Source organism: Pectinophora gossypiella, chromosome Z (genome assembly GCF_024362695.1).
Source record: "Pectinophora gossypiella chromosome Z, ilPecGoss1.1, whole genome shotgun sequence".
NCBI classification, from domain to species: Eukaryota; Metazoa; Arthropoda; class Insecta; order Lepidoptera; family Gelechiidae; genus Pectinophora; species Pectinophora gossypiella.
This window is the reverse complement of record NC_065433.1, coordinates 15,561,384-15,574,784: the sequence shown is the minus strand read 5'-3', so window position 1 is coordinate 15,574,784 and position 13,401 is coordinate 15,561,384. Positions and strand designations below refer to the sequence as shown.

General features: G+C 40.2%; 1 protein-coding gene across 1 annotated transcript in view; it reads left to right on the top strand.

The window, feature by feature from the left end:
• The first annotated feature begins 7,324 nt into the window (after positions 1-7,324).
• LOC126380607 (transcriptional repressor scratch 2-like) overlaps positions 7,325-13,401 on the top strand; it is a 48,315-nt gene continuing 42,238 nt past the window's right edge. The window contains exon 1 of the mRNA XM_050030138.1: positions 7,325-7,580. Within this exon, the coding sequence (XP_049886095.1) occupies positions 7,406-7,580 (175 nt within the window). The 5' untranslated portion in view covers positions 7,325-7,405. The remainder of the gene's footprint in view (positions 7,581-13,401) is intronic.

Here is a 13,401-nt window from a genome sequence, read left to right as displayed (position 1 = left end):
CAGTTGGTAAACTAATCGCGACATTGTCGATGTATGAAGACAACAGTTTTCCAACGGCAAAAGCAATGAGTTTACAAACTTATTTAACAACATAACATAGCATCACGCCAGTATCTTCAAAGGGGTAGGAAGATGTATATAGTATTATAATACATCCACTCCTTGCCAGCTATGGCACGTGCGTGTGTGTGTTGCGTTTGTTGTGTTGCTATATTGTTCTGCTATTTTTTCAACGACAAACTCAAATCTTTGTTTATTTACGCAACAACAAACCTTTGTCTATGTATCGTAGCTCCAGAACGGAGGTCCGGTTTTTCGTTTGATAGGTGGTATTAGCGAGAAGGGTCTTAGATATGATTAAAGATTCCAGGGTTTGATGATGACCGGGTGGTTATAGGATAGGAACTCGACATTAAAATGACGAAAACATCTCGAGTTTGGGCTTGTTTCTTTTGTCTTAACGAGCACTCTGGTTCTAAGTGGTGTTCAGCGTCTGATGGAGACCAGGTGGTCATACTATAGGAACTCGGCATTAAAATGACGCAAGACCTCCGAGTTTGGATTTTTTTGATATGTTTTGATATGCATTCTGGTGGTTGTTGGTGGTTAGCATCGGGGTCTGACAATAAGCAGATGGCAATTTGTGTGGAACCCTCGATGCGCGAGTCAGATTCGCACTTGACTGGCTTTTTTATTAGCGTATCGGAAAACGCTGAAAGCTGAAATGTTGGTGAGTGTGAAAAAATGTAGACGCAACATCTTAACGTATTGCAATCTGAGAATGATGGAGGAGGAATTTCTATTACATATTTTTAGAGCGGTCCCCACGCGTTACTAAATAAATATCTAGTAAGCACAAGTGGACAATCATTATTTTTCGGTTTTAAAGAAACGTTTTTTGTAACTTGCTTTTTTAAAATTATTATTTACTTTTTCAATTCATAATTTCTAACTAATCGAATAATTCGATACGTATTACCTACACGTAATATACAACACCACACGATGCAACTTCCATACTACGATTACAAATCAAGATGCATCCCAATTCCATCTTCATATACTTAAGAGTAAAAGTCAAAATGAAACTATACCCATACTGGATTTGTACTGTCTAAAATGCTGTGCACATATTTCTATCATGGATAATTAAGAAGTCTATTAACAGATAAAACGGGTGATAGGTGATGATGGAGAGTGAAAGATCATGGCGGAGGCTGATAAATTATAGATAAAGACATCCATCATCATCTTTCATCATCCTCCATCATTCTCTGTCAACAGACTTCTTCATCATCCATGATAGATGATGATGGATGCCGTCATCGTCTATCATAATTTATCATAACCCATCATCCTCTATCTTAATCTATTACTCTTCATCTCCCTCCGATATCATCCATCCTCCAGACTTTTATAATGTTTCTTTGTTTGAAAAATTAAGCTGCGGAAATGAATTCCTCGTAAGATGACGACACCAAACTTGATATAGTTGCTAGACGGAGTATAAGGTGATGTACTTTCTAAAAAAAAAACTTTTACCTCTCCTGCCTACCCGATGGGGAAATGGCAACTGGACTAAACCAGTTCAGATTACCCCCAGAAAACACCCGTTCCAAGCGGATTGCTTTGTTTGAAAGATACGAAGATAAGATGGTAGATCTAAGATCTCCTACTCTTTGGTGTCATTTGTTCATTAACACTTTTCCGGAGGGTGTAGCTCAAAAACTATTGGAATATCAGAAAAGTGTATAAAAACAAAACTAGTAAATAAGCTTTCATTTAGTACTATTTCTCTACGACCCTACCCCCCTCCCCCCCGGGCTGGGCTTCTAGTCGTGGGGACTCTTAGTATGTTAACTTCCTAAACACCCTAAACACGTTTCTGAAAGAATTGCTTAGGTCGCCCTTCTAACGCGCTCTACAACCCCTTTATTGACCGGACTAACTGTACAATTTATCTACCTTCTAACCCACTGCCCAATTTCAGGAAGCAGGTATATTAATTACTAATAATTATACAATAACAAACTCACGACTTTAGTCCTCTGTCATTTTGAAAAATTTTTTCATCAGTTAGAAAAGGCTTTTTACGGCTATAACTTGACATATCATTGTATGAATTTTTGTAACATTTGGTGCGAAAATAACGCGCAGCAGTGCGGGCCCGCCAGTCCGGAGACTCGAATGCGTCGTGGCAGAGCGGGCTTCTAGGAATTCCTTCTTTGTACCCACACTCGTAGCAGGACTGCACAAATGAGCCAACATAGTTGGGGGACTGGTGATAATAATAATCCCACATTACATGACTGTAAAAAAACCATGTGTTTACACCATTATCGCGGCGTGAAAGATGTGTGCTGTTGTATGTCGTCATATTATGGTCCCAGTCATGAACTTCATAATCAGGGATTGCATCTATTGCCTGACGTTCCTCTTCCTCCAACTCTCGTAGATCTAATTCGGGATCTTTGCTTCTCAGATTGTCCAGCAGGCTACGGTTCCAGTTAAAATTAGCGATCCTGGTCGGTTGTTTCATCCCATCTTCAACCAAGTCATCATCCACAGTGTGTCTTCTTCGTTTACGGACCTCAATAAGCCTTGGCCGACTCTCAATCACTTCTCGGTACAGGTTCGGATCGATCCTTTCCAACTCCTCCAAGCTAACATCTTCCGTATAACGATCATTTTTATCTGTCGACTCAGGTAACCACGAGCCGTAAATATTTTTTATAGTAATTAGCAAAAATAAATAAATAGAAAAACATGAACACATCATATTTCCAAATTCATTAGAGTTTGTCAAAAGTGACGCGATTATCAAAAACGATAAAAACTATTTAAAAAAGATTAGATCGTGTATAATATAGAAAGTATTTATTAAAGAGATCTAACTGCGCTTACTAGAAAAGCTCTTCTCTTATTTTCTTCTTCTACCGTGTTACTAGGCGAGCGGACCTTAGCAAACAAACCCTACGTCATCGACTACCACGATGGTACCGGTTTATAGTTGTCACTGATTGGATAGGCTTTTTTTTAAAAATAGGATTGCCTTACCTAATCCTGGATTTGTGTGGCAATTATATGTGACATTTTTTAGTGAAATTTACGTCATCGGCCCCACCGTGGTAGTCGATGTTACGGTCCGCTCTCGTACTATGTGGGTCGTGAGATCATGACCGGCGTCACCAACACTATGAGCCGCTGACATGGCTCATGTAACGACTACGTATTTACATCAGTAAGTAGTAACCGGGACCAACGGCTTAACGTGCCTTCCGAAGCACGGGTCATCTTACTTTCGGAAAATCGGGTGATTAGCCTCACCAAACCACGGCCTACAAAGGGGTTTTGTGATATATCCCCACCAAGATTCGAACCTGAGACCTCCGGATCGTAAGCCCAACACACTTTCCGGTGGGCCACGAAGGCCGGAGGGTTTTTATAGTAAGAATTAAGATGCTCGAAATAAAATTAAAGCGCTTAGATTGAACATAATTATTATTTCTTATATAAGACATTTGTTTAGTACTATTTTTAGTAGGTATTAAGTAATTCATTTGTCTATTTATATTTTTCCATTCGTTTTTTGGCGTTTAAGTAAGTTGTTAAGAACGACGTATTTAAATGCGCAACACTTAAGAAACATAGGTACCAATTTTGCGTAGCGACATATATAGGTAACGTACTCGTACTTATTATAAAAATGAATTCACGTGCTAATGTGTCTTATATATTGGTTTTATGTCTAGTCAGACAAAGGTGCTAATCCTAGTACACAACATCTAATTTTATTTTGTTATAAGTACCTGTCATTTTCTTATCCGCCATCATCCCCATAGCATTATCCCGTTTTGACAGGTCCGATTTTTTACAGAAGCGACTGTCCGTCTGACCTTCTAACCCACGAAGGGAAAACCAGCCCAATACAGGTTACATACATTCCTCACGATGTTTTTCTTCTCCGCTGGGCACGTGATAATCATTTATGATCTAAACATGAATTCGAAAACATATTTGACCATCATTGGTTTAGGCTTGTGCTGGATTCGAACCTGCGACCTCAAAACAGGAGGCAAGCGTTCTACCAACTGGGCTACCACGGCTCTAAAACACGGCTTTAAAATAAAATAAGGAGGTAAGTATCTGCAGGAATCGGAGCCAAAGCTATTCTAAATATAGACGCCGTACTAAGATGATAAAAAAAAAATCTCGTGTTTCTTTTGAATTATTTACGAATTTTGTAAAAAGTATTAGGTACTGAGGGGTTAGCCAAGTTGCTAATGATTATGACAATCGACAGTTTTTTTACATGACTTATTGTAGATTTCCCGCAAATGACATTAACTACTTGGCCGGACACATGGGGAGCGTTGTAGGCTCTCACCCGGTAACAATCGACAGCGATAGTGACAAAAATCTATGAGATTCACATTAAAGTCATATGTCCCATAATCCCATATAATGTTATCAATGTCCCTGCGTCATAATCGTTTGCTACTTGGTTAAGGCCCCTGATGGCAAAATGAGACGTAGGTATCTTCATGCATAATCTGACATGGTTCTTTGAAAATATCATAGCCTGGCTGTGACCCGCTCTCCGAAGCTCATTTCCGAAGTTGGTTACCTCTAAACTGATGTTCATTTGAAATATTCAAATTCATCCCTCGCTGCCGCATTCAACACGCAGAGCAAGTTTTGAGGTCGTAAGCATTTAACTAGTTGCGATTAATAACTTGCATTTGAGCGCTTTGGTATCTGTACAGATTATATTAAACTATTTATTGATTTACTTACTTATCTAACAAGGTGCAAGCTAATTCAGACCCTATCTAACCAATACACCATACCACACTGGAGCTAAGTAAATAAAAGGGTAAGTAAGACCCTTTTTTAAATAAAATAGCTATGCGTTTGACTGCAAAGCTGAAGTGGCAGTGGGCAGGACACATAGCGAGGAGAACCGATGGCCGATGGGGCGGAAAGGTTCTGGAGTGGCGACCACGTGTCGGACGACGCTCAGTGGGTAGGCCCGCTACAAGGTGGACCGACGATCTGGTGAAGGTCGCGGGAAGCCGCTGGATGCGGGCAGCGCAGGACCGATCGTCGTGGAGATCCTTGGGGGAGGCCTATGCCCAGCAGTGGGCGTCATACGGCTGATGATGAATGATGAATGCAATCTCACCTGATGGTAAATGACGATGTGGTCTAGGGTGGATTACGGTTACCTAGCAAATGCCCATTCACTCTAGTCTTGAAGACTCCCAGATTAAAACGAGTTGGAAAAACAGACGACGCTAGACAGTTGCAGTCCTTTGCTGTTCGCATCAAAAAGGAAGAGGTAAAATATTTAGTGCGGATTGGGGGTATATCCGTAGTACAGCATAAGGATGAAGTCCAGCCGACGTCTAGTTGTCCGTAGATGGAATGGAGTGGGTGGAATTAACTCGTGAAATTCCTGCGTACACTCGCCGAATTTGTATCCTATAAAAACCGACAGACAAGCTACCCTTTATATGTGTTCGTCCGTTCGTCTGTGTACCTTACCTAGTCGCGCAACCAATTTGTTGCCAGCAGCCGAAACCGTGATAATTTGCCGTTGGTGGCGCAACCATGGTGCCAATATCAAGAGAGAAGGCCCTAACAATAAATACACTATTGTTTCCAAAAAATCTAAAATATGTTTCATTTTATTATAATATTGTTAGGGTTCCGATCCTCAAAAGGAACAACGGAACCTTTACAAGACCACATTGTCGTCCATCCGTCTGTCTGTCAAGACTTTTTTCTCGGAAACGCGTTAAGGTATCAAGTTGAACTTAACATGTAATACTTATGTCTGCAGTCTTATGCAGCTGTATAAAAATCAAGCTTCTAAATCAATGCCAACCAAAGATATGACCATTTTTACATTTACAAACTTATATTTGCAGTTGGTTAACAAATCGCGACGTAGTCGATGTATGGAGCCAAAAGTTTTACAACAGCAAAATAAACTTGTTTTTCAATTACAAACTTATTTTCAGTTGGTAAATAGTCGACATAGTCGATGTATGGAGCCGACGTCTGGGTTGTCTTGATGAGCAGTCTGGTCCTAGGAGGTTGGTATTCAGCGTTTGATGACGACCAGGTGGTCATGTATAAGAACTCGATATTAAAACCCACGACCCCCCGAATTTGGACTTGTTTGATTTGTCTTGATGAGCACTCTGGCCCTTGGTATTCAGCGTTTCATGATGACCAGCAAATCAGGTGGTCGTACTATAGGAACTCGACATTAAAATGATGCAAGACCCTCGAGTTTGAACTTGTTTGATTTGTCTTGATGAGCATTCTGGTGGTTGTTGATACGAGTAGTTGGCATCGGGGTCTGATAATGACCAGATGGCAGTTTGTGCAGAACCCTCGGTGGGCAAGTCAGACTCGCACTTGACCGGCTTTTTTATTTTATTGAATATGTTTCCGTATATTTTACTGAAATTATATACCTATGTAAGTAAGTCTTTTTATTTCATATTTATCAAAACAAAATACTTAATACCTAGTAATACTAGGTAGTATTAGGGTTTATTAACACATATTATCCCCATAGACTGAACTGTTTTAAAAAAACTACCTATGTAGTTAACTACAGTTTTTTTAAAACGGTTAAGACTATGGGGATAATATATGTTAATAAACGTAAAACCGTGAGAGAGTCAATTAGAAGTTCTCACAAATAAACTAAAAATTAAGGAGTTAGAAATAATGTCATTGAAGTGTGAAATAATTTCATTCTTCTTTGTACATATTCTTTGTTGTATTCGCAACAACTATCTGACACCGATTGCTTCTAATTTACGGCGCCCCACACGTCTATAGATCGTACTACCTATGTATAGCTACGACGTGTCGGAACTAAGGGAACCTTTACAACATCCGACTCGCTCGCTGCTAACTCCAACCAGCAGAACGAAGTAAAGAAAAATTGTTTGCATACAAGTTTTAACTTTTACAAACAAGTTTAACATAATCATCATTTTAAACCTGATTACGGTCATAGAAGGTCGATGTATAAAGTTCAAAGCGGAATGTGTGCAGGGGTAGCAAGAAGTCGCGTGCGTAGAAGGCGCGCTTAGTGCGTTCCACTGGTTGATCGCGGGGCCGCGGCGGCCGGCGCGCGGCGCGGATCGCAAGTCCCCAAGTTGGCGCGGGCAAAGTTTGTGGGGCCGATCGAAGCTGCGGCGCGCGCACCACCCCCTCGGCCATATAAGCCGCGCGCCCCACACCCTGCCGTCACAACCACAAGAGGACGCGCGCGATCGCGACCGCCGCTCGCCCGGGGCGCCGCTCTTTCTCTTTTCTCTCTTTTTCTCTGTTCGTCTGTCTCTTGATGCGGCCGCGCTAGGCCGATGCGGGCGCCGCCATGCCGCGCTGCCTCATGGCCAAAAAGTGGAAGGCGGCCCCGGGTGCGGAGCTGGGAGACGAGTCGGACGAGGAGATCGACGTGGTCGGCGAGGGGCGCGGCCGAAGCCCCGCGCCCGCCGCCACCGCGCCGGGGCCTTCGCCCCGCGATCCCGAGCCCACGCTCCTCTACAACGGTAAGCACTTGTTACTTCACCCGTACCGTCCATCGCACCTTGCTGGACCCCCTATCAACAACCTGAGTCCGTCCCTGCATACGCCATTCCAGCAGAACATCAACATGGCCATGCCGTCATCAACACTCATGTCAACTTTCATTTGTCTCCGACCTTCATCGTAATGTTATAATGCGCTTCTCTATCTTCTTAGTTCTTTTTATTAGATATATTTTTATTTAAGTAGGTATATTTCAAGATTTTAATTGTCATGTTTACAATTGGATCGATCATAGAGAACCGTATTATTAGAGAGTCAATCATTTCCTTTTATTGGTGCAGCAAAAATCCTGGACATCATTCTGCTGCTTTGACATTAATTAATATTAAGCTTTGCTGTTATGCGATTGCCTCATATTTTGCGAATTGGATATAATCAATTGACGTTATAAATGCTATGCGCATGCGAGGTTTTATATTTACATTTTATAATAAAAATATTATAACTTGGGAGTTTAATTCTGGCCGTTTCAAACAAACGCAGTAATCGAAAATAAATTCCAATAGTAAAGATAAACCGCATAAACTGAAACGAATGAAAGTTGCCGCCGCGGCCAAAAGGTATATTATGTACATACCTACACCATATACTCATTTGGCACTCATTCTATTAAACACAGTTGCATGTTTGACCACATAACATAGGTAATATATTTATCTATTTTCACGGTATCAAACCTAAAATGTAAAACGAGTTTTCGATATTAAATATGCAGAATTTTAGCAGTCAAATGATTACAACGTTCGCACTCACGGTCACTAGTGGTTTGGAATGACAGGACTTTTTACATTTAATACTTATAATATTTATAGATCTCATTTTTCATCACGTGGGGACCGTTATTTACAAATAAAGTTCTTAATTGCGGCTGTGGATATCGACCCTGGATAGGGCTCCAAACCACTGAATTCGACTTTATTATGGTAATCATTTATACCCAAAAATCAAGATAAAAGATGTAGTCTATTATCCATGAAATTAGAAGGTTAAACGAAGGTAACATTACAATGTTACGACGCTTTACAAAGCGTCGTCTATTTTTCTTGAGTTTGAATTCATGTTTGGATCATAGATATCACGTGGTTTCCATGACTTGGGCCCGGTTAATGGCAATAAGCTGTATAGTATATACATCACTGCCTACCCCTTCGGGGGGATATAGGCGTGATGCTGTTATGTTAGATATCGATAATAATAAGCAATTGTCTTACAGTTAGCTTTGTGGCTCTAAATTACAATAAAGAATGAAACAGTAAAAATAGACACTGAACCGATTTCCCCTAGTACTTACATAGGTATATTTGTGAACTGGTTTTCTGCTGCGACTATGTTCGCGTGGACTTTGGATATCGCACTACAGATATAGAAAATATCGTTTCCTAGTAATTTCCTGGTTCGGGATAAAAACTATGTCCTTCCCTGCGTTTCAATCCATTTTTATCGTTTCAGCGGTATTTAGTTACATTTATAGTTATTTATATACAGGGTGTTAGTGACATCGTAACGAATACTCAGAGGGATGATTCAGACCATGATTCTGAGTTAATATCAAGTGGAATTTTCCGTCGCAAAATTCATGTTATTTTTTTAGTTTTTTTAAATTATTTTCAATTCTATACTTTTGCGATGGAAAATTCCACTTGATATTAACTCAGAATAATCAGCTGAATCATCCCTCTCAGTATTCGTTACGATGTCACTTACACCGCGTACAAGTACATACAGTAGCCATAAAAAGTAGGTATGGGTGTTAGTGACACTGTAACGAATACTGAAGGGGGTGATTCAGACCATGATTCTGAGTCGATATCAAGTGGAATTTCCTGTCGGAGAATTCATGAAAATTTTAGAGCTTATTTAAATTATTTTCCGTTCCATACTTTTGCGACGGAAAATTCCACTTGATATCAACTCAGAATCATGGTCTGAATCATCCCTCAAAGTTTTCGTTACGATGTCACTAACACCCTGTATATTTATAGTTATAAGTAAGCATATTTCGCGGGCTCAATTAGGAACTTTCCAATCGACGTTCCTCAAACACACGATAGATGGCGTTGTTCACTTTTAACGTGATTATTACCTATTTTCTCATTGGGTACATAATTATTGAAAAATGTAATTTAATAGCAGAAGCTTATGTAAAATTAATTGTTGCTTGATATTTGGATCACATTATTTATACATAGAATGATATTGCAACCTATATTGCTTTTCTTTTTGATGAAAATAATAATGGGTGGAAGTTCTAATTGTACCTTGGTGTAATAAAAAGGGTCATCATTTATACCCAATAACAAAGATAAATGCATGTCTGTTATCTATGAATTTCTACGTTTAAACGAAGAAAGAACTTAACAACGCCATCTATCGTGTTTTTGGAGAACGCCGATTGGAAAGTCCCTCATTTAATACTTATTTTACGGTAACGATTCTACGAGCCTTAATTCAAACCATGCCATGTCAAGGGCCTTTGGCGGCTCAATCTTAACCCTGATACCAGGGTTGACGAGGCTGGTATGCCACCTCACAACCCACACGAAAAGAAGAATTCAAACTTTTTTACCTTTTCTTATCCATTTATCCACATCACGTATTTAAAAACCCACTCCACATAATAAAAAAAAATAAGATTGTTTATTTCGGATCAAAAAATCGGATAATAATATGAGCGTCCGGTTTTAAAAAAATGACACCGGCGTTGTAGTCAACATTGATGCAATTCAACCAAAAAAGCAATATTATTATTTGACATTTGTATGCGCACTTACTTATGTATGCGCAAATGTCAAATTACAATATTGCTTTTTTAGACGAATTGCTTCGATGTGGCCTTTTTGACCCCCCAGTAACATTAACAGCCTCCGTGGTCTAGTAACAGCCTCCGTGGTCTAGTAACAGCCTCCGTGGTCTAGTAACAGCCTCCGTGGTCTAGTGGTTACAGCGTAAGGCTCACGATCTGGAGGTCCGGGTTCGATTCCCGATGGGGACATTGTCGAAATCACTTTGTGAGACTGTCCTTTGTTTGGTAAGGACTTTTCAGGCTGGAATCACCTGATTGTCCGAAAAAGTAAGATGATTCCGTGCTTCGGAGGGCACGTTAAGCCGTTGGTCCCGGCTATTAGCTGTAAAAAACACCTCCACCAACCCGCATTGGAGCAGCGTGGTGGAGTATGCTCTATACCCCCTCCGGTTGATTGAGGGGAGGCCTGTGCCCAGCAGTGGGACGTATATAAAGGCTGTTTATGTATGTATGTAGACGAATTGCTTCGATGTGGCATTTTTGACCCCCCCAGTAATCAAGTCGGTTATTGCTATTAAATTCGGTGGGAATTGCGTACACCATGATAAAATCCATATAAGGTTGTACCTATCTGTACATTTACGACACCCTATTAATATTTTACGGCATGTGAAGTCGTTATGGATTCAGGATTGATGTCTAGTTCGGCACTCGCCGCCTGGGGAGCCAGCCCTTTCAAACAATCAGAAAAGAATCATGCGTTTTTATCATACATAGATATCATAACTTTAAAAAAAAATAACATTAGAAATATGCACTGGCAAAAAAATTTGCCATCAACCAACTTTAGATCAACTTTTAAAGTAATTTTTATTTCAACTGGAAACAACTGCCACAGTCAATTTATACTTACAACTTTATCTAACAACCAAAAATTGATTTGCCGAATCGAACAGGCGTCCATGATGATGAGTAAGCTTGAACTATTCGACTTTGATTAGTTGTTACGTGTTTCCTATTCTTTTGTATGGCGTCGAGACCTGGATCCTTACGAAAACATTATGTAAGCGTGTTCAGGTGTTTGAGATGTGGGTGTACAGAAGAATGTAAAAGACATGGACAGACAGGGTACGGAACGAGGCTATTTTATAGACGCTGAAGACATAACATACATAAAATAAACAGCCTATATACGTCCCACTGCTGGGCACAGGCCTCCCCTCAATCAACTGGAGGGGGTATGGAGCATATTCCACCACGCTGCTCCAATGCGGGTTGGTGGAGGTGTTTTTACGGCTAATAGCCGGGACCAACGGCTTAACGTGCCCTCCGAAGCACGGAATCATCTTACTTTCATTTTGCATTCAGGCCTGAAAACTCCATACCAAACAAAGGACAGTCTCACAAAGTGATTTCGGCAATGTCCCCATCGGGAATCGAACCCGGACCTCCAGATCATGAGCCTAACGCTCTAACCACTAGACCACAGACGCTGAAGAAAAAGCTGAAAATAGCGTACACCGTAAACCGGCAGAAACCGGTGAATGTTACGACGAGCTGAAAAAGTACGCTCTGCTGAAATGATTCTGTCCGGCACGGCCATGGCGCCGGGCGCAGGGCGGTCGGGCGCATTGCGGATGAGACGCGAGGAAAAAAAATCGCGATTAAAGCCTCTTCACATAAATAGGTAAGGTTCAACCTAGATCATCCGCATTCTACGTAACGAAATATGAGTACTTGAGAACTCCACCAGTACCTACAAAATCACAAATAAACTCTTCATAAACCCTACATAGCTAATCATTAGTATCCTTACCCTTACTAATATGAAGATAGTTTGACTGTTAGGGAAGGACATGGCAGATACTTTCGAGCGAGAGACTTAGTTCACGATATAACCTAATTCCATCTATGCGAACGAAATCGCGGAACAGCCGTTTATTAGATAAATTCGCAAAGAGTAAACTTGATATATCTGTCAATTTGGTTACGTATAGGTACTTAATCCAAATTATTATTACTTTAAAAAGGAAAAAGACATGTCACAATAAGAAACAAAAGCTACAGAGATGGTGACCTCGCTCCGAAACAGATCTTATGAGGAACGTCTAAGTACTAGAACTAAATTTGACCACTACAAGAACGAAGACAAAAAGATGATCTTATAGAAGTTTAAAATACTGCAAGGACACTAGAAGGTGTTGTACTGTTTAGATAAGTACAAAAACACAATTTTAAGAAGGCACTCACTGAAACTGTAGATACCTCCATGAGTAAACAACCCCAGAAAACATTTTCTCCACAATCGCAGAGTGGAGTCATGGAATAAGCTTCCAGAGTCAGTGATCAATGCGCCATCAGTGAACATTATAAAAAAATCAAAAACACAAGTGCAGTGACGTACACGCATTACCTTATACTGCTAGTGTAATTAAATAATAATAATTGATTGCCATATTAATTACAAAGTTATAGGTAATAAATTCAAAATAATACGATTTCACTATTTACAATTTTTAACAAGGTTCATGATAGGTTTACGTGCTTGGCAGCAGAATTTTAATGACAGTCAAAATGAAATCCTTGTAATTTATTTTATTATGTCTGATAAAAAGGTCCGGTGTCTGGCATAATGAAATGGAAATTGGGAATATTTGGGAAAGTTCAGTATGCGAGGCCTATAATCGGATTGGCAGTGGAATCAAGAGTTAATTCCGTCGGCTGTTTGAGCGACTCTCCGGTCCTGAAATTCATTTCACAGACAAATTTCAACCAATTAATTGAACTGTATTTAATGCGATCACTCAATTGTTTCGGTTATAATAACAAAGCCAGTAACGTGCGTATGCCGGCCAGTTTGCTAGTCAAAGTACCAACTCACGCTGCGATGGTCGTTTTAACATTTGTCGCGCTCATCAAGTTTCGTATACTGAGGGACTTTCCAGACTAGGTTCACTAAAAACAATATAGATGGCGTTGTACTGTTATGACGTGATAATAACCTATTTTCTCATTATTCGGGTACACATATCATAACA